General features: G+C 42.4%; 1 protein-coding gene and 1 long non-coding RNA gene across 4 annotated transcripts in view; one reads left to right on the plus strand and one right to left on the minus strand.

Annotated features, from left to right (window-relative positions):
• Positions 1-1,348: 1,348 nt before the first annotated feature.
• Positions 1,349-8,733, minus strand: LOC109906036 (short stature homeobox protein 2). Its single transcript, XM_020503683.2, has 5 exons — positions 8,038-8,733; positions 6,448-6,656; positions 4,136-4,193; positions 3,521-3,609; positions 1,349-2,990 (listed from the first exon to the last, which is right to left on the minus strand). The coding sequence occupies exons 1-5, from the start codon at positions 8,282-8,284 to the stop codon at positions 2,697-2,699; spliced, it is 897 nt and encodes a 298-aa protein (XP_020359272.1). The 5' UTR covers positions 8,285-8,733; the 3' UTR covers positions 1,349-2,696.
• Positions 8,734-11,452: 2,719 nt separating this feature from the next.
• Positions 11,453-21,640, plus strand: part of LOC116353612 (uncharacterized) — a 206,662-nt gene continuing 196,474 nt past the window's right edge. For all 3 annotated transcript variants that reach the window (XR_004203076.1, XR_004203077.1, XR_004203075.1), the window contains exons 1-3: positions 11,453-11,547; positions 12,474-12,651; positions 18,252-18,357. This is a non-coding gene — a long non-coding RNA (uncharacterized LOC116353612). The remainder of the gene's footprint in view (positions 11,548-12,473; positions 12,652-18,251; positions 18,358-21,640) is intronic.

Genomic DNA, 21,640 nt, shown 5'->3' on the forward strand with positions numbered 1-21,640 from the left:
ATACAAATATAAACTAAAAACAACTCCACTCTTAAACGACCCGTTTCTATCCCAGCACGTGCAAGTCATTAGAATGGTTCCTGTCTAACTGATTTAAAAAACGGCCTAAAGTAGCAGGAACCTGGTATGGGAATGGCCCCTACTTATTTACATGACTGCAAGTGCGCGCGCCTCCATTAGCAGGCCCGGTTTCGTTCTCTCCTCCACTACTGGTAAGGGGAGTGATCAATAATTCAATAGTTTTGGCGTCTGAATCCAACCCAAACGGCAAGATACACAGGCACTCTAGAGTCTAGTGCATCTGTGAGAGCGGCATTAATTAATAGCAAAAGACATTGTGTTTTGTATGGAAATATTGGCTGGTAATGTGATCCGCATTGCTCTAAAATCGGCTCTCGTGTCAGGTGTTTATTAAATCCTCAGTAATGGCCGGTTAAGATGTCCGGAAACAAGTCAGGCCAATTTGCTCTGGAAGTCAAGGGGTCTCTATGCATGACGCGCAGTCTCAATGAACCATATTAAACTGTGCAGACATTTCCAATCTGTCTGTACAAGTGTTTGGAATTAAAAACGAAACGAATTCATCTGAGCGCCATGCCAAACAGTGGCCTAATAGACAATAATGATTTTGCTCACCATAAAATAATTCTCAAATTGATATTTCAATGGTAGCCTAATTCCGAAAACAAGGAACATATTTCAAATGTAGCCTATGGTATATTTTGAAAGCATCTGGAATAAAGCAATTATTGGAAATGTAATGATGTGTGTAAAAACGAGCTGGCCTTACAGAAGAGACCAGACGAGACCAGAGAAAAGTTCCCGAAACATCTACATCACCACACACCGGGATTACACACCATCATTACACACCAACATTACACGCCATCAAACAGTCTTCGTGTCTTTTCGGGATTTTTCTGTGTATTCAATGAACTTGTAATATTCTATAAGCCTTTTACTATCGTCTTCAATGCGATATTTGACACCTTTTCCACAGAGGTCTGAAATATAACAAAACATGTTGAATAATGTACTGGTTTGGAAAGGTTAGGGACTATGACAAAGATGTCCATGATCCTGAGAAAAAAAAGAACACGTGGCTAAACGGGCCTGACACAACTGGATCAAATATATCGAAACATGAATCATTTATGTAGCCTTCCATAAGTCTGTGTAGGCAAGGCCTACCACCTGAATACAATCAATGGTAGTAGCAGAAGCTGTATAAGTAGTAGACTAAATAATAATAATGCATCTTAGCCCATTATAATAATTGTAATAATACCCTTAGTGCAAAAAATAATATGGAATTATACAGCAATAATCATATGAAATTAATATATTTTTTAACAAGTTTATCCATCGAAACTAGGCTACATCCCACACATGAGACACATTTGAATGAAAAAAATAATGTAAACAGAGTCTATCATAGAAAGAAACTTCAGTTGATTTATTCTATGAACCGAAAACATGTTGTTCAGGTGAGTTCACGTTTCACATAAGTGATGAAAAAAGTATAAGAATTTCTATGATATTTTTAGAAATCCGTGCCTCAGGTAGGGCTACGTTCACTTTCACTGTTATAAAAACATCAACATTACATAGCCTACAGAATGCACATGATTTTTACACACGGAAGGACAGTAAAATAGAAAACAAAAATGCTCTCACAATCCACTCATAAGCCACAAAATAACTAAAAATGATGCATGTTTCTTGTGTATTAACATATTTTACATGTGCTCCGTACCGTCTCACATATAGCCTACTGCAATTATTGACCAAATATTTTGTCGTGTGACATATATTGCGCATTCAGTGGGTCGAATCACTCGCAAATGCACTCCGTTGCATTGTATAAAACTTCATAGACTAACGGAAGTTCACCATTCACAAAATAATGTAACATTTTCGGGCAAATGTCTGAATTCCACACATCCCGACACGTCTAGATGCCACGAGATCCAAATACTGTGACATTGAAGTGAGAGCTTCATCAGGTCCTCGGAGTATCTGTCTGTCTGTCTGTCTGTCTGCTGTCCACGGAGGGAGAGCACGAGAGTGAAATGGAACCGACTCAAATAACGTCATCTGTGAGGAAAGACATTCATGCAACACTGCAGAGGAGTTTTCATTTGGACAAGAAAAAGAACAGAAAAAAACCTGTCACATAAGTGTATTTTTTGTTGTTGTTGTCTCTATTCGTTCACGAACATCCGCTGTTTCCTTTACAGAGAACACGTGAAATATAACGAGGCCAGCCTCTATAGTGTCAAAAGGAAATAGCATAGCCTAATAATGAAAAACAACGCAGAATAGTTCTCCTTGTTTCACAAAGAGTCGAACGTCCCATGCCGCATCGTTCTTCTTGGAAATCTTGCTCGTTGACACCTCCACCCTAGTTTCACGTTGGTGCAGTTACCACGTGGCATTTGTGAAGACTTAGCCTACATCAACTCCCGCCCTTTATTATCGATTTCACAGTCTATCTTTGTTTTTATCTCATAAATAGCCTATTTTCTATAGTTATACATGATGTCCTTCGTTTAAAAAACAAACAAAAAAACATATATGTCCTTGCTTTCACTTTGTAAAGCATTTTTTGTTTTGATGCCTCTGCGTTGTTGATGACTCTCAAGTCAATAATGTAGGCCTTTTTAGACGCCATATACGCCTTGTTGCACGCCTAGTCACAGTCCCAGAGCTGCCGCGTGTTTTTTGGCCTTGAGTCTCAGATCTGCAATACTGGAGTTTTTGTTGGTGTTTTTGGCGGCTGCAGCTGCGGCCACAACCGAGGCAGCAGAGGCGGATTCAGCCGCGAGTGTAGCCAAGGGCAAACCAAATGGCGGGCCCGGAAACATCATGTAAGGGGCGTGCGCTGCCAGGTGAGAGTGCAGGTGATGGTGCGCGTGGGCCACCGCGCTGTCCAACTGCAGTTGCGCCTGGACCTGAAAGGAGAAGGGCGGCACGTTGCAATGACTATCCTACGGACGCACGGATGGGGGAAGAGAGGGGAGAAACACATTAGCTAACTTGTGGAAGGCTGTCTTGTATTAATTTCATAAAGTATTCACTGGGTCCAATTCCATTTCAATTACAAGATCCGATTATATGAATTTGAAAATGGCATTTTCAATTAATTTTTCAAGTCCCTTTCAGATGGAATTGAGATGGAATTGAATCCAACCCGCATGTCTGTTGATCCATATTGTTGAATGCAATCCGATATAAAACACACTATATCAATTGAATCAAAAGTCTGTATCACAACTTGAGGACCCCATTTAAGAATCTCTAACGACTGGGGGGATTTTCTATTAATATGTGGCATAGGCTACAATGGGTATTCACTTGAGGGTCTGATAACAAGGCCTTATAGGATTATCTGAATAAGATTTTTGTAACCCACTATTATTGGAACACTGTTGTCCCATACCACTTGGACAAGGCCCGTGCCAAGACAGCAGTCTGGTGATTGGTTTAGTCAAAGACTGCACGCTTCAAAGTAACTTGCCTGTTGGAATGGCATCCGTAAGGCCCCCACGTTGACATATGGCGCTACGCGACAACCTTCAAACTGACTCGCGGCTCCAATTAGAACTCCTGGAAAAAAAGATAGGACATCTGTAAGGGAAATAGTCTCCAGATTATAATTGAGGCAAATATTTATACTCTGGAAACAACAAACAATTCCATTATCCAAAATAATGGAGTGCAAATAGCACACCAGGATAAAGATTCAGGGAGCCTACTGCCATTCAAACGCTATCGATTTTTGTTGCACCATATAGCCTGTAGCAAGACTACAACCCTGTTCCTGGAGAGCTACCGTCCTGTATGTTTTCAATCCAAACCCATTTGTAACTAACCTGATTCCGTTTATTAACCAGCCAATTATTAGAATCATGTGCGCTAGATTAGGATTGGAGTGGAAACCTACAGGACGAAAGCTATCCAGGAACAGGGTTGGAAAGCATTTGTTGTTGTGCATTTGGTGCATTTTAATTTGTAAGCACCCTTGATGGTTATGGTTTTCAAATATGTTCTTGTAACCCTTTCCAAATGTAAACCATTATTATCACGACGCGTCAAATAGGATATTGCAGATGGACAAAGAATAAAAACGCACCTTTGTGTAACTGATTCTCCTGCTTTCTGCATTTGGCCCTCCGGTTCTGAAACCAAACCTGCGGGGAGAGAAATTAATTAGTGACCGTGATTGGCAGCTGCTTGTGAGGGCATGTGTAATTCCGCTCAAAATGACAACAACCGCAGAAAAACAATATCCCAAAGGAACCCTGAAATATTAATGCGCACGCTTAACACCAGATTTAAATTATTACATGTACAAGGGGGCTGGCTAAATACAACGTAAGAAAGTAGACCACAACGAAAAGGGGGAATGTTATTATCATATTATAGCTGTGTAAACACACTTGTTTGACATTTGCAGGCTATATTTGATCAAAATAAATTACCTTCTCAGCACTGGTTTCATCTTTCTATAGATTAGCGTCCCAGAAGAACCGAATTGCTTCTCTGATATCGGATAGCATTAAGTGATTACGGCTTTGGACATCTGAGCAACGTGATCTGAGAAAAGCTCTCTCTCATTAATGGCTGGTGAAATTAATTACCTTAATCTGCAGGAAAATCTATGTTACTGAAGCATTTAAATGCTTTACAGTTTCGTTTAATTACCGAAAAAAACACGCCCTACACAAAGCTCTTTCTGAGGATAGCTCTTTTCCTTTATGTCTGTTCTTTAAAAGCATAATGTTCCGAGGAGTAGGCTATCTTGGAACGGAGATAAGGCGTCTCATTACTATGATAATCTACTTTGAATCCCCTACAAAGCTGTGGATAAATTAGCCCACAACACAGTTTACCAATTCTCCTGCACAGAGCATCATGGACAGAATGGAAATTATATTGATAAGTCTATCAATATGTCGTAAGCGCCAACCTCATATTTTGACCAAGTAGCCGTGTCAACAATGCAATATAACACACATCTCGTGTCTTATTGATTTTATTATAAATCTTTACGTAGACTGAAAACAGAAGCAAATAGCCAACCGCGAAGTAAGCAAAGACGTTGTGACTTTGAAACAAAAATAAATTGGCCTTTGTGCCGGAAATGGTCCTTTCATCCCTGCATGCAACTGTGGCTAGAAAAGGGCCCCATGAATCGCATGGTCGTTTACATCATGTACTGAAAATAGAAAAAGCAGCAGATCTTGATTTGGGAAGAAAATAATACATAATTTATGTAAATCCTCGAGCTGTGCTCCTTGCACTCGCCTTGCTTGTGACACAATACGCCTTGGTAAAATTCCAACTCTCGCCGGGAGACGTTGCAAAAAGCGCTTGCTTGAACTTTTATGGGGGAGGGAGGTCTTTTTGGCTCGTTTTATGATATTTTAGAAAGAACCGACATATTCAGTGAATAAATACTCGCTCCGTCGTCTCCCTGGGCCGATGCATAAGGGATGAAAGAGGCTGAAATAAGATATTATGGGGTTTGATAAATCAGATCAGAACCGATGTCTATGTTCATTGTCATTGCTCGGCTCAGTCACTCTTCTCCGGTTACACAGAGACTGAAGTCCCCCCCTCTCCGAAACGGCTTATTGGGTTTCAGTAGTACAGATGGTCTTTCCCGGTGGAAAAAATACAAGACAGATGTATCTCGTGCGAGCAACATATAGGTTACTAATAAAGTGAGGACAAATATTGTGTTTGTTTTCTACAGGATTTTGAATGTCTGATTTAAAATTAAATTGATCGTATAATAATATTTTTTTTAAACAAAATTGTAATCTGAAACTTGGCACAATGTGGTGTGCACGATAGGCCTACCTATATGACAAGATACTAGGCCTTAATTGAGATACACTGTACAGCGTTATTATTTTTTTACATGGAATAACTCTCTCTATCTTTATTCTCACTCTTTCTTTCTTCTCACTCTCTTTATTCTCATTCTTTCTTTATTCTCTCTCGCTCACACACACGCGCGCGCGCGCGCACACACACACATACACACACACACAGAGAGACACAGCATATTCAGAAAATGAGATTTCATCCATTTTAACATTTCAGTTTTAGTTTTTTTGATAGCCAAATACATCAACTATAAAATGTTGATCAATTGCTTATAGTGTAACTTTCTAGAATGGTGCTATGCCCCCCCCCCCCCCCAACCCCAAAAAAAATCCACAAGAAGCATGTAAATAAACCCCATTCTCTAGAGACCGGTAGTGGTACATGGTTTCCCTCTGCGCGTAAAAGTATAGTAGAGAACATGAGGACAACTGTTCCTCTCTAGACATCGGGTTTTCTCTAGACATCTTTTGTCAAATATTCCTAATATGAGCAACACACGACATCTTTACACATAGACAACAAACCTAAAGAAGATAGAGAGCCCCTTACTTGTACTCGAGCCTCGGACAGCCCTAGCCGCTGGCTCAGCTCCTCCCGCATGAAGGCATCTGGATAGTGGGTCTCATCGAATAGCCGCTCTAGCTCGTTCAATTGCTCTAGTGTAAAGTTAGTCCGACTTCTCCTCTGCTTGATTTTAGTCTGTGCCTCGTCCTCCATTTGCTTTGTGTCCTCTTTTCTCTCTTTCATGTGCGTGGTACCTACAGAGAAGGGTAGCAGCAAATGAATGAGGGTGAGTAAAAAGGCCTCAGCTATACAAGGGTAGAGGAGGAGGCATCACACAACGACCTTCCTAAAGCGAACATGTGGATCCATCCTCCCAAGCATTACACCAATATCAGCTTCGGATGTTTTGTAGTCCTACAGAAAGGTCTTCAATTGTTAATTCCTTATAAATATGCATTGAGGTGCTCACTGTTGGATGTCCTATCGCTTATCATAGCTCGTGTTTTCCTGTTTAGGATATAGCAGCTCGGTTTATATTGTTCATGATGTCACTACAATTGTATTGTAATGGCTATGATATGATTTGTACTAAGGTATAGGCCTACCCGTTGTGCAAGTGTGGGATTTATCTAATTGTATCTGCCCAATGTCATTCTCCACGGTTGTATAAAGTGAAACGACTGATTATTAACATTTGAAGACGTAAAAGATTACCATCCCAGCTAATGCAACATTAGGCTATTTGTTTGATCTAGGCCAAAGCAATTAGTGATCAATATGATAGTCAATATAGCGAAAATACCTATTCCAAATTAATATTATTATTATTATTATGATTAGGATGCATAATTACTGATGACATAATCCAATTAAATGATTAGAGAACATGTATGAAAAACATAAACACAGATTAATATGAATAATTTCTGCTAGGCCTGTTGATTTTTTGTGTTATTGGATCATTTAAATAGCCATCTTTTCTCCCAGCCTTTTTGTCTGTATGCGGTTGATGAATATCTCAATACAACACATTGTTTCTTGTTACTGAAATTACATCGCGCTTCAGATGGGGTTACACAGTGACCAGCCATGGTCCAATTGTGGACTTGATAATTCAAAAATAAATGCGTTGATCTTTTAAAAGCATGCTATACCATTTCTCTTCAGACAGAAAAGCACTTAACCGGATAGACCTACCTAATTCAATTGTGGACCTGGTATTACACTCAACATTGCATTACACAGCCACTACACATTATGACAACAACTAGGCTATAAACGTAAGCTTACTTTTAGTGTCTCTCACAGTCACATGAAGCTAAACTTGTAATTGGGAAAAATTCAAAATACAAAAGAGTGCTAAAACATGCACGTAGGCATATAAACGTATTCCAACTTATAGAAGCAACACCTTCATTCGTTTTTCCCCCAGCGATATACACAAAAGCATGCAAGGATATTTTCTTTGACTAGGCCGGTGACATGTTTGTCAAAGTTAGCGCACGGGGTATTCCCAAAGTATGAACGTTAGAGCATAATTAAAAAAGATGTTGACTTTGTTTAACCTCAAAGCAGTTACATTATAGTACATCGCATAAGAAAACCGTATGAACGCATAGCAGGAGGCTAGTTTACCATCGATCAGTTTCGGGCTTCCCACATCTCTGGTTCTCTCTGGCCCCAGCATGTCCGGTTCCCTGCCTGGCGATCGCGCGTCTACCCGAGCGATATCGTTCATTTCCTCGCGATTCGGATCGCTGGCGAGACCCTCCCTGGCTCGCGCGGATCCGGTCTCCAGCACCTCCCTGTACGTGATCACTTCCTTCTTTTCCTTCACTTTCTGATCAAAAGACTTCGACACAAACGCGGTAAGTTCTTCCATCACTGCTCCAAAAAATCTCCTCGTCTTGGTCTCTCACTCTCGCTCTCTCGTTCTCTCTCTCTCTCAGTTCCACAACAGTTTAAGACATCAAGAGTGTTTATTTTAGACGACCTAAATGCAAGGTGATGTTGTTGCCAACTCTGGATCTCGTGCTGCAGCTAAATGTATAAGATCTCGACAAATTCTTCTTGCTGCGGAGTTCCAACCTGCTGGTGATCCGCTATTGAAGTCACAGTATTTATACTTTGCAACGCCTGCCCCTTGATCTGTGCAAATTACCTCCCCTCAGGATGCCGGGATGAGCCCCCTTCCCTTCGCCTGTACTGACAGCATCGAAAAACAGATTAGCAGCCCTTCAGATTTCACATCATTCTTACGAGGTTGCTATTGGCCATTAATCCAAGATTGACAAGAAGGACTAATTAATTTAATTAAGCGTGGATTCGTTGCTATTGTCCTGAATTAGTTTTTTAAACACCAGGGAGATGGGCAGGATTTCTGCAGGGGTGTGGCTAAAACTGAAAATGACAAGCTCGTGCGGGGAGCACATAACGGAGCTTCCTCCAAATCTCTGTGATCTGGGAAAAAAGAGACAGCGACAGTGATACGGAGAGAGAAAGGTAAAGAGAGGACCAACTGGGATGCTTGGTGGAGGTTCACCGTAGCCAGACACTCAGATTGACTCACATGCAACGATAACGCGTTTGAACAATGTTTTCTGCTCCAATAACAGCAAATAAACACATACTTGAAGCAATAACAGATAAACTATTCTGCATTTTGATAGTTTGTATATGTTACTTGTTAGTAATTTGTAGTGTGTAATTTGTAAGAACAATAATTTGATAAGGAGCCATCATATTAATAATAATCACAATAATAACAATAATAATAACAATAGTAATCATAATAATAACGATAATAATAATACAAATGATAAAAGTAATACATATTTCTCCCATGATTTAGAAGATAGCATAATTCATTATTCGATTTTGATTTTGTTTTTTACAAGCCTGTTTTTAATTGAGGCTATGAATGACCAGATAATTATGATCAATAGTTTTTGTTCTTCAAATGTCTTCAAATGACAACTGAAATGATAAAACCGATCTCACATTTTTGTCTTAATTCATTAGATAATGTATTTACATTTTAAATCAGCAATTATATGAATCTGAAGTCATTAGGGAAACTATATTGGTTAATATCAAATCTCGATAGACTTTCTCACGCCATTAGAATGTTAAACAGCAACTAAACGTTTAATTAAAGCTTTTCATGTGATGCGTTGCCATTGGGCGTGTTAATTATGGTTTCTTAAGTTGACTGCCTATTGAAATTATTGCACATTTGCAAAATAAATAAACAATGGTTCATTTACGGTGAAGGTTACTGGATGCCGTGGGGACAAAGCAATTAAGTGAACTGAAAAAGGCTAAGTATAAGCCGGAATGGGATGGGATACAGCTGTATGATAGGCTATCACTTGTAAATTTGATGCAAAATTAAAGCGCGTTTATTGATAATCTATATAAAATATTTTTTCCACACACAGGCTCGAACAATTCCCCTTATTAAAAATTAATGATGTCTCCGCTCTTGAACCTTAGGCATTAATTATTTTTCTGCGGCCTCTGAAAGCAGCAGAAATTATAGGCTGCTATTAGGCTAGAGAATTTAAGTTAATCTGTAACCTGCTATTTATATCACAATAAGTACAAAGACCTACACACTTTAGTAGTTTAAGTTCTATCAATGGCAAAGATAAACATGTTCGATCCATTTCAACGTGGGATGTCGTAAAGGTTAGGCTACTAATAGAACACCCTTTCCAATAAGTTAATAAAAAGTTAGCATTCCGCATAGGTAAGCTACCATGGAAACATCTCCGAGTTAAAGTTTTAACATAGGAAAACCGAGAAACAAGAAAACTATTGGCTATCGGACATTTATTTAGACTAGGCCTATGGTCATTTTTTAGGAGTTTATATGCTATATAACCTGTATTCACTCTAATAGGCCTAAATGGATAATCAACCCCCCAAAAATGACATGCTCCCTTTGTGTGGGTATGTGGGTAGGTGTGCCTTTTGCGTATGTGTGTTTGTGTGTGTGTGTGCGTGTTGCGCGCGTGAAGACAAAACCTGTGGACCAAAGAGCAACATTTCTATTCAATTAATTCTAGCACAATACATGTTAGGCTTAAATTATTCCTAAACCTATCAAATTATTAGTATTAATTCAAAGTAGGCCTAATAAGAGCAAATGCATGGGGTGCACATACGAATGTTCTTCAAGCAACCCCAAATGCTTTCTTTCACTCGTTTATTTAATAGGTAGTCTATTTGGGAAGAATCAATTGTTAAAGTAGGTTATAAGAAGAAACTTGGAATAGTCTGACATCATTGACATGGCTTTCATATCGTACTATTTGAATGCAATGCGACAATCTTAACCATAAAGCAAGACAAAAAAACTAAGAAATGGTACTTTGCTTTAGCCTATCTGCTCTATAATGGACTTCAAGTCCTAATGCGTCAAGTTGCGTGAAATCTGATTAGCCTAGAAATACTTCAGTGCCGAATCAGAGTGTGAGAGTGTGGGTGATATTCCTTTGAAATATGCCTAATGATAATTTATATTCTTTGTGAGGCGCCAAATATGTGATTGGACTGTGATATGTGGTTGTCCCACCAAACTATCTTAAAATGAATGCACAAACTGTAACTCGCTCTGGATAACAGCGTCTGCTAAATGATTAAAATGCAGACTAATTGTAAAAATGTAATCTTGATTGCAGGTCTGATAGGTCTACAAGTCTACATTTTCCTCAAATGACATGAGCAGTAAGATTTGGAATTATAACCAATTCGGAGATTAATCGGCATTCACAGTTTATTTTACACTCATAATATCTCAAAATAAAAAAAATGACCGTTTTATTATAGGCCTACAACTTCAGGCTACTGTTTCCCATAGCCTAGGCTATATACGATATAACGTAACAATAGTTATGCAACTTCACGAAATATAGGCTAAACATACACAATTGTAAAATATGACAAGAGTAGCATAGAGATCATTGATTGAGAGACATACGAACGATAGCTCTGTTGTAGATTCTCTTGCCTGCGTGTTTCATCCGAGCGTTCTTCAATTGATCTGCTCTCGATCTACTAGTTTAGTCTTTTGAGCAGTGCATGGTGGTGTATTTCGAGTGGTTTTCAAATGAAGGAGGAATATTTGTCGCATGATACCTGGTATGAATTGTTGTTTTTCCCCCAAATGTACAGCCACTGTATAAGTAATGTTTGAAATACATCAATGCTGGTAACAACGTTGTAGCTATTTACCGTAACACAAAAATGCCTATAAATTAGTCAGCTGTGCTTCGCTGCAAACTAAAGATAACACGATAGCTAGCATGCCAGCAGTCTTAGAATTGCACATTCTGACTGCATGCTATAACCTGAAAATGAAAACTTCACAGTATATTTTTAACACATGCATAAACGGTAGCTATTTCAACAATTATTTGGGAATGCAAAGCTAGCCATCATGCTTGATAATGTAAACTGTCGCTAGTTAGCGCTATGATAATGTAAGTTCATTGTTTACATTCTGTCCACGCTCTCTTAAGGCAGGTGGAGCCGAGTTGAAGTTAGCTAACGAGCTCTTTGACATACTGACTGCACAAGTATATTCAGAATAGAAAAGTTATTTTGCCAGCTATTTGTCAGTGTTGTAGGAAGGAAGGAATGGGGACATTAAACAACGTAGCCTCTCGCCACAGTACAGCTGTTCATTGCAGGATTTACACTGTCTCAACTCAACTCCACGCTTTACGATGGAGTTGAGCAGCGACTAGTGTTGGCGGACTGGAACTTTTAAAACGACTGATTTGAGCACCCAAATAATAGCCTGCAATTACACAGAACAATGTCATATGTAATTGCAGGCTATTCGTTGGGTGCTCAAATCTATAGTTTATATAAAAAAAATATTGTATGTGACATCGCAACTCCAGTCAGCCCGCATTAGTCGCCGCTCAACTCCATCGTAAATCGTTGAGTTTAATCGGCTAGGTGTAGGCCTACTGTTTCGTCTGAGAAATCAATGAATAACGATTTGATCAAATTAAATAAGATGTCCTTTTTCCTGATGTTATGCTTTCTCCCTCTCCCAGACCCAGTGAAGTGAGGGATAATGGGACACCACTCCTCTGACAGCTAGGAGGACAGCCATAGCAGGAGGAAGAAGAAGGAAAATCACGGAAGGCGCTCCTATTCCTCCAGCTCCTCCGGCAGCCAGGTGACCAGCCACAGAAAGAGGTCCAGCAGCTGATCCAGAGACAGAGACAGGAGGTAGGTCTATATTGAAATACTACAATATACAGAGACCGTTAGATGAGTTAACTACTATACTACACTGGCAAAGATAGGAGGGGGCAGGCCTACAGCGCAACATCAGACAGAAAGGACAGACCTGCATGCTTAGGTGAACTGTGTACAATACTAGAGGAACAGGTATACTGTCTCCGTCTAACAGAGGTGTATGAATAAAGGAGCAAACTGAATGTCTAATGGATCATCAGCTGTAACAGGGGCTGGTCTAGTGGTAGTGCCACCATCTCCGCACCACATATGCCTGTGGAGGCGGCGGTTGGATCCCCGTCCTGCCACTCACTTTGTCTCCTGTATCCCTCTCCTCTATCTCTCCATCTACATATCTAGCTAGCTATCCCGAATATGTTTATGAAACGTGCCTTAAAATATATATTTAAAAATAATAATTATTGAAAGACGGTGTCAATTGAGTTGGATAATACTACTTTATAAAGCTACTACTTAGGGTGTCCAATCAAAAATGCATCTTTAGACCAATGGGTAACTCCGCAGTGCGTTAAAGAATATAGAGGGAAGATTGATATTCATTTTGACATGTAGTGTTTTCACATTTTAGTATACGCTTTTTATATTCATTCGAAATTAATGCAAGCGTATCTCTGTGAAATGTCGACGGACAGGGCCTAAAATTAACACCTGCCAAATGCGGGTAGATTTTGGTATTTTCCGGGTAAGATGTCTATTTCACCAGCCACGTTGGCGGGTGGTCAGGGCTCCACAGTGCAAGCATTTCACTTAAATTTGTGAATAAAAATAGTCAAGTATAATCACATTTATAGTAAAATGAATGCAGCAGTAGCTGTTTTCAAAGTGTTTCTGCCATTTCGTTTCATTGCTTGTAAATTAATCGTACAATGTCAAGAACTACGAATCCTATATAGCCTATTCCCCCTCGTGCTGCAACACTGCCTGGCAGAAGCGCTGCGCACCGTCATAAAAGTTGGTCTAATTTACTTGAAACGAATGTCTACTGAAGAGAGACTTTGTCCTTGTGTTTCTAGAATATGTCCATTGGTTTGTTCACAAGCTAGGTTGTTGTTCTATGTTTTGAGTTTCATCTGCTAGGGAAGAGAAGACAACACTTCTACTAGTCAGACTCAATCTCACAGGCACAAACATGACTCGAGTCGCGCTAACATGGTAACCTCCCGTCCTTAATGGGGCAGGTGACATCTTTTGGTTATTTTGGTTAAAGGCCACCAAAAATGACTTACTAGCCTATGCTAGGCCCATATCCCGGCTAGCTAAAGAGGTCCATCAGCCACTCCTTGGGCTACAATACCTATTTTTCCAGTTGGCCTGGACCTCTTTTATTGCTGATACGGAGCCCTGGCGATCCATCACGACTGGACTATCGACGTAATCCGCCCGAGTTTTTTTTTCAACAGGCTCCTCCGTCGCGATGTCCCCTGAATACCCATCTGGTAGCCGCGGACCGCTAGCTGTCTAGAGTAGAGGTCGACCGATTAATCGGAATGGCCGATTAATTAGGGCCGATTTCAAATTTTCATAACAATCGGAAATCTGTATTTTTGGGCGCCGTTTTTGTTTTTGATGTAAATGATGTATTCAATATAGACCAATAAAAATACAATAATTAGTGTGTTATTAGTTTAAGCACACTGTTTGTTTATTGTTGTGACTTTGATGATGATCAGATCAAATTTGATGACCAATTTATGCAGAAAGCCAGGTAATTCCAAAGGGTTTACATACTTTTTCTTGCCACTGTATGTTAATAGAGCTTGGTGCTTATTATCGGATGTATTAGGTTATGCTGTTTGGATATAATGTTAATATGTTAGAGAAAGGCCCCACTGAACGATTCAGAACATGAATAATCATATTTGTCTTGATAAAATATATTTTATAACATAAGGAATAAAAATTTCATCACCAAAGCGCATTTTCACCCACTGGGCAACGTGTGTGGGCACCCTATAGTACTTCATTCATCAGGCTACTCCCACTGTCCTCCATCACTACACAGACAGCTAAAGGGAAGGGGAGGGAGATTCATAGAGGGGATGGTGGAGTAGAGGGATATGGTTTTATACTATTGTTGCTATAGAGCAGGGCCACCCAAATTGGGGTTTGCAGGCCAAACTTGGCCCTCAACAACATTCGATTTGGTCTGTCAGGTACTGTATGTAGTAATAAGTTATTTGTGTGGTCAACGAGCCTTCTAAGCTTCACCATCAAGCCTATTTGTGGTGTAATTGAATGTAACAAGTAGTGGATGTGGTGTTGGTGAATACAAAAGGAAAAGGAAGTACCCACAGTGGTCTGCTAGTGGGAGATTCTCAATTGGGCAAAAGTCTGTCCTCACCGTGACTTCTCCGTCCTACTCTCCTCCGTGACCTTGAAACCGATAAGTGGTTGAGTGGTCAAGGAGAGTGTAAATTCACTAGTAGGCGAGCAGGGGATTATCCTCACCTTCTCGATGACCTACTTCAGCAGAGGATGCACAGGAGTATCCTCCCGGCAGCTAGCGGGAAGTGTTTTAAAATCTGCCACACCCCTTTGAATCAGCTGTTGTTTTCTCGAAGGATAAAAGCATGTACACATTTAAAAACGATATGCTACTTATCCTTCTATCTATAGAAAGTCTTGCACAACTAGCTACATGTGTATTGATCACTTGACACATTTTTTGGGGGATTCCACCCCTGTAAACGTAATTCCCTTTTGCGAGGGGGTAATTCTCATTTCATACAAGCGTATTTGTTTCTTCTCCTCGGCTCCGCTCCTTGATTATCTTGGACCTTTTTCAAAAGCAGACGAGGACTGAGGAGAGGACGCAAGGAGTCACGCAATACCAATTGAGATTCTCCCAAAGATTGGCTGGAACAGAGGTTAGATGAGCAGCTGATACTAATGATATGGCCCTCACATCATAGGATCAGAGGGAAGAACTTTACTAAATGATTTGCTATTATGCTTATTCCAAAGGGGTGGTTGTTAAATGATTATGGACCTCGCATGGCTTTAACTGTCGAGGTTGCTTTCTAGTTATGAATAGGCTTGAATTTAAATGGAACTGCAAATATTGCATTATGCACTAACTGCCCCAACACCCCGCTGTCCGTGTGAGTGGCTTGAAGGAGAGTCTTATTCATAGTGCATTATTGAACATGCCCCCATCCTGCAATGCAACCACCTCTGTCCGAGCAAGTCACAAATGAGTCAAAACATCTGACCTTTATGGTACACTTTAAGTTGTCCTTGGAGTTCGTTAGCTTGGTTTCCTCGGCGTTGAAGACAAACCTGTTAGACATAGGCTATTACAAGGAATACATATAATTACCAGTAGTTGATGTTACTGATGTTACTGTCATCATTTAGACCCACAGGCTTTAACATTTGTTTCTCCAGATTGTGTTTGTGAGAGAGAGAAAGTGTCTGTGAGTAAATGACCGCGGATGCTGTCTTTTAACAGAAGATACTGGACATAAACCCCCACCCAGCCTCCTACAAACGCACGCTCGCTCGACACTCCCCTCTGCAGTCGTTTAGACAAGGCCGGTTGATGGTAATTATTTATGAGCTTTGGTCAGGGTCCATTACGCGTGATGGGAAATCATTGGTGGTCTTGAGAGAATGGCTCACTGATCTGGGGCCGGCTGGGTGGCGTGGGGAGGGGCCGGTTGTAGCCGTTTAAACCATTAGCCTTCAGTCTTCCCACTCATTCATTAGCTGCCTAGGAAGTGCTTCTGACAAATCAAGGAGTCGGACATGGCCAAGGAATGGTTGAAAATAGATACCAGGTTCAATAGATTAAGTTAGGCCTTCATGTATGAGGCTACGTCTGCATCTCCCTATGGGCCAGTGGTCAAAAGTAGTGCGCCGTATAGGGAACAGGGTGCTATTTGGGACACACCCTACGTGTGTAAAGATAACCGCTACTCTAAGTCTCCAGTGAAGAGCAGCAAGTGTTCACTAGCTGTTCACCAGGCATTAAATATCTCCCCCCACACTTTTCCGTTGAGTTGACACCGAACACACAGTCAGTGTTGGTGCACATGTCAACCCTGCTCCCACTATTCACTTGGATGGCTTCCGTCATGCCGGAGCGCAGAGGCAGCCTCCCTCTCATGTGTCGTAGCGGCGTCTTTCTCTTTCTGTGAACCAGCCGTGTTTTGTTCCATTATCTTCACACGCCTGTGTGCGTGTATATACTGCAAGTTCAAATAACATGTCTTGTCCTGGACGTTTCTTCTGCTGAACGCGAGTCTGAAGTGCTTGAGTCAGGGCCACGACGGAAGCCTTCTTCCTGAACCAACCCGCTTCTGTGATCCAACCAACCCGTGGAATAGTAATACAGTGCTCTTTCTCTCTCAGTAAGTAGTAACAAGTTTGTTTTGATAGTTCAGCGTCTATTATTTGTTCAGTGTTTTTTTTCTCTTCTCCTCTTATCTTGCTGGGCTCCCAATGGAGAGGGCCTGTTTTTTTAGTAGTAAGCATATGTGAGTATTTGGTGCGGGAGAGAAACAAATAGAAAGAGAACAGTTAATAATGAATATTACTCAAACTATTTCAGAGTCAGACAAGCCCCCCTCAAATGTACATACTCTCCCACCAATGATCGTTGCTTCACACTATCAATCAGAGCGCCATTTGAGCAACGGCAGTGTTTACAAATCAGAATAGCGTTTGTTCCACACCGCTGTCGGAAGCCCCAGCTGAGGAGCTCCGTGGCTGCAGCCCCTGCTGACTGCAGCCCCTGCTGACTGCAGCCCCTGCTGACTGCAGCCCTTGTTTACTGCAGCCCATGCTTACTGCAGCCCCCGCTTACTGCAGCCCCTGCTTACTGCAGCCCCTGCTTACTGCAGCCCCTGCTGACTGCAGCCCTTGCTGACTGCAGCCCTTGTTTACTGCAGCCCCTGCTTACTGCAGCCCCTGCTTACTGCAGCCCCTGCTGACTGCAGCCCTTGCTTACTGCAGCCCCTGCTTACTGCAGCCCCTGCTTACTGCAGCCCCTGCTGACTGCAGCCCTTGCTTACTGCAACCCCTGCTGACTGCAGCCCTTGTTTACTGCAGCCCTTGCTGATTGCAGCCCTTGCTGACTGCAGCCCTTGCTGACTGCAGCCCCTGCTGACTGCAGCCCCTGCTGACTGCAGCCCCTGCTGACTGCAGCCCTTGCTGACTGCAGCCCCTGCTGACTGCAGCCCTGCTAAGGCTGCAGCAGCGTGTCTGTCAGCACCACTTTGGTCCAAAACCACCAAGATACGTGGTTAAGACAGCAAGGCTTGATGATTCGATGAACAGCCACTGGCACTTCTTGGGGGCTAGGTATGGAAAGTAATAAGGGAATTATTTGATTACTGAAATTAACAACGCAACAAATTAGGATTGTGAGGGATATATATTTATGTATGAGATGGGACTGGGAGTCATGTCTTCTCTGTTACTCAGTCTAACGTGTTGTGAAAGACGGGTAAGAACACAGAATGAGAGAGGATCTACTGCTTGGGGAGGAAGCACAGGGGAGAGGGTTTGAAGGGCTGAGCCAGGGGTTTGATATCTGGTGTGTGTGTGTGTGTGTCTGTGTGTGTCAGACGCAGGCGGCGGTCCAACAGCAGCTCGTCCCGAAGGAGGAGGGAGCGGAGATGGAGGCCGAGGCAGGACCAACCGCTCCCATAGGACATGCAGCCGCACCCGCAGGTATGATGGGGACTGAGGTAGTGGGGATGGGGGGACTTGGTAGGAGGAGAGAAGGGCTCAAGTGGGTTTACAGTGGAATTACTGTAGTTTTGTGGGTTTGAGGTTTGCCAGTAGCAGGTGCTGGCTATCAATAGGTGCCTGACTACCACACACACGCCATACTCTACTCTCTCCAGCGAACGCATACTCTGTGTTTGTCCCTGATTTTTGGCTCAATTTCACAATGACCATGATTGGTTCCAGCAACCACACTCTGAATGTTGCCATTTTGCTTGCTGTTTACAGCAAAACATACTCAAACAAAAAACAACAACATTTGTAGGGACTTGGTGTGCATTTGCGTGTGTGCATGATAGTGTGTGTATGTATGTGCCATCCAAGCAGGCAGCAGCAGCTCAGTGTGGTTTGTTTGCTGTGGTGACGAAGGCCATTATCACATGGCAGGCTGTCATTAAAGAGACTGTGACTCTTTCACTACTGGGACAGCTAATGACACACACACACTCTCTCTCTCTCTCTCTCTCTCTCTCTGTCTCTGTCTTTGTTTCTGTCTCTGTGTCACTGTCATTGGTTGGCTGGGAGACACACAATGGGGGAGGCTCTATGCATGGTTGTCCATGTCATTAACCACTCTGCTGTTTAAATCTGTTTTTATCATTTTTAATTGTGCACAAGGCCCCTTGTTTACTTGTTGTATGGCTACAGGGAAGAATTGACAAACCATTTTAGTCACAAAGGAGCAGTTTCATATATTCATTAGGTTCGATGAGATGGCGGTGTTTAAGGAAACTGGTGACAGAGACTTTGGACTGTCAGAGCTAGCAGGGGAGCCTAATTGGGTGGAGGTGCCCTTCTTACATGGAGAATGACATTGTTTATACATATGTACACATGCACACACTGTCAAACCACAGCTGTTCTTTTGTGACGCTCCGCCAACGACAGCGTTGATTACAACAACACCTCCCCCCAAACCAAACAGGCATTAACGCCGGTCTCACATGAAAGTAGTAGGGAGATTTGGAATTACAGTCGATGATATCTCTGTGTTAACAAATGAAGCAATGCGATTAAAGAGGGAAGCCTCCTGTAATCGGCTTAAGCAGAGCTGTGAGGGTGGGGGGTGGAGGGGGCACTGCAACCTGAATGTTAAGTGGGGAATAGGTTTCATAATTTCTGTCTCGACAATGGCCAATCTGCAGCGATGCCAGTCCATCAGGGCAAACGCACCTGCAGCAAGCTACGGACCGTTTTACCTGTGGTAATTGCTTAGTACACGAGTTGCTATTAGCGCAAACTGCAACAATTCATACCTGTTGGGTTCACTGAATGAAGCAAGAGGAAACTCATGAAAGTTATAAGAAAATGTCAGGGTTTGCAGTTTATATGGATTCGATGTCATATCTGTGTATCTCAGGTTGAACCCAACCTCTAAACACAGTCAGTGGTGTGGCAGGGTAGATGATATGCATACATACTGGGGGTGCTGCTGCCTGGGGGGGTTCGTGTCACAGTCGCACCAAGCCTCCTAGTGTGTGAGCTAAGTGGAACAGGTTGCCATGGTCTGGGTTGCTATCTGTCACTGTCGCGTTAAAAGGGTTTGGGTCGAGGCTACCTGATAAATCAGAGGTGGATTGAGTGGACAGGGCCCCTGTGATTGATACGCTGACAGGATATGAGGCGCTTGCTCGCTCGCAGCACCAGAACCCGGGACGCCAGCGTGGCATGAGATATAGAATATGAGAGAGGGGGGAGAAAAAGGATGGGAGGAATGAGGGATATTATTCAGAGGAATGAGAGTAATAACAGCTGCATGGAAATATTACAGGGGAGAAGATTAGGACAGTTGGCTGGGTCGGGTAGGGGGTTATTACCTTCTTTAGAATCTTTTATGTATAAACGCAAAATCTATATAGGAAATAAGAATAATGCTCTATGAAGCTCTTATGTGTTTACTATTCCAGAGCGACTCCCTCTTTCTTTTTGCAATCAGAAAATTATTTGAAGAGAGGAGATTTTCCCCCATCACCCCAGAGGCGGCCAATCAACCCGCCCGAAATGTGTAGCAGATTACCCATTAGTCATTAATGTTTATTCCCTTTGATCAGAGGAGTCAGATCCCCCAGCCAACGTTATATGGAGAGGTGTCATGGCTCAGTTCACCGCTCCAGTGCACTGGGGATGGTTAGGCACCGAGCACACGTCTATCTGAACTCAACTAAACCCGCTCCAACAAAGACAACACGGTTAAGAATTATGGAGGGATCACAGGAATATTTTTAGGGGAAGTTTGTGAAGTTAGGGGGTCGAAGGATGGGGGGTAGGAGAGTCACAGGTTAAAGCCATGGCCGTCTGACAGTCAGTCAGCGTTAAGGTTCAGTGGCAGGTTCACAGGAGAGAGATGGAGGCCTTCATAGCGTTACTAATCCACCACTTGACCTCAAACACCAGACGTCACACACGCACGCACACACAAAAGATGCTTGCATCTCTCTCATTAATATTTCAGAGGCATGTTCCGTTTGGGGGCCATAGTGCTTGTGTAAGGGTTTAGCCCAGATAACTGCTGAGCGGTTAGATCAGTGTGATTGTCATCTGCATCAAGCGGAGGGCCCCTAATTATCATGCCCTCCTCCCTTAAGGATAGTAAACTAATCCAGAAAACACTATCGCTCCAATCAGGTGCTCTGGAGTGAGTAGGAGCAACTAGGACTGCGCTACTGTGCAGGTTGGGGTAGTGTGTGTGTGTGCCTAGCTGTGAGGTTTCAGAATGGGAAACCCTCTCGTTGGCGTAGTAGTCGTTTGCTTCGGCACGCAGTTGGAAGATCACACAAGGCGTGAGTGATGGCCCAATATTTATTTCGCACAGCAATTTTCTGGTGTAATGAAATGAGGTGCTGGGCGGCCGCAGTACATCTGCTTGATGGCTTTTCCTGACTGCGCCGAGCTAGGGGCCCGTGCAAGGTCACCAAGTGTAGAGAGGAGGAAGGTTGGTGCAGGGGGATGAGAATCAGGCCTTTCTGAGAGAGAAAACCCCCCCTCTGGTCCTCAACGTTTCCACAGTATCTGGTTCACCCATCAGTCCTCAGGTGGTGTTGGTGTGGGGGATTGGGTGTGGGAAGTGTGTCAGGTGGGTCTGGGCCCAGCGGAGTGCTATGGGGATCCGATCCGAGTGTGCGTGTGTCATGGGACATGACAACCCAAATCTGCTTTTCTACCCCAAAGCGCATAGAGTTTGACAATAGGATGTAGAAGAAGAAAGATGGTGAATTCTTACAGTGTT

This window comes from Oncorhynchus kisutch, linkage group LG15 (assembly GCF_002021735.2).
Source record: "Oncorhynchus kisutch isolate 150728-3 linkage group LG15, Okis_V2, whole genome shotgun sequence".
Classification (NCBI taxonomy): Eukaryota; Metazoa; Chordata; class Actinopteri; order Salmoniformes; family Salmonidae; genus Oncorhynchus; species Oncorhynchus kisutch.

Bases quoted from the DNA above. Each gene is read 5' to 3' on its own strand.
- LOC109906036 (XM_020503683.2), bottom strand. From the start codon at position 8,284: ATGGAAGAACTTACCGCGTTTGTGTCGAAGTCTTTTGATCAGAAAGTG. The intron at 3,610-4,135 runs GTGCGTTTTTAT...CTTTTTTTCCAG, and splicing joins GGAGAATCAGTTACACAAAG to GAGTTCTAATTGGAGCCGCG. The intron at 2,991-3,520 runs GCAAGTTACTTT...GTGCGTCCGTAG, and splicing joins TACGGATGCCATTCCAACAG to GATAGTCATTGCAACGTGCC.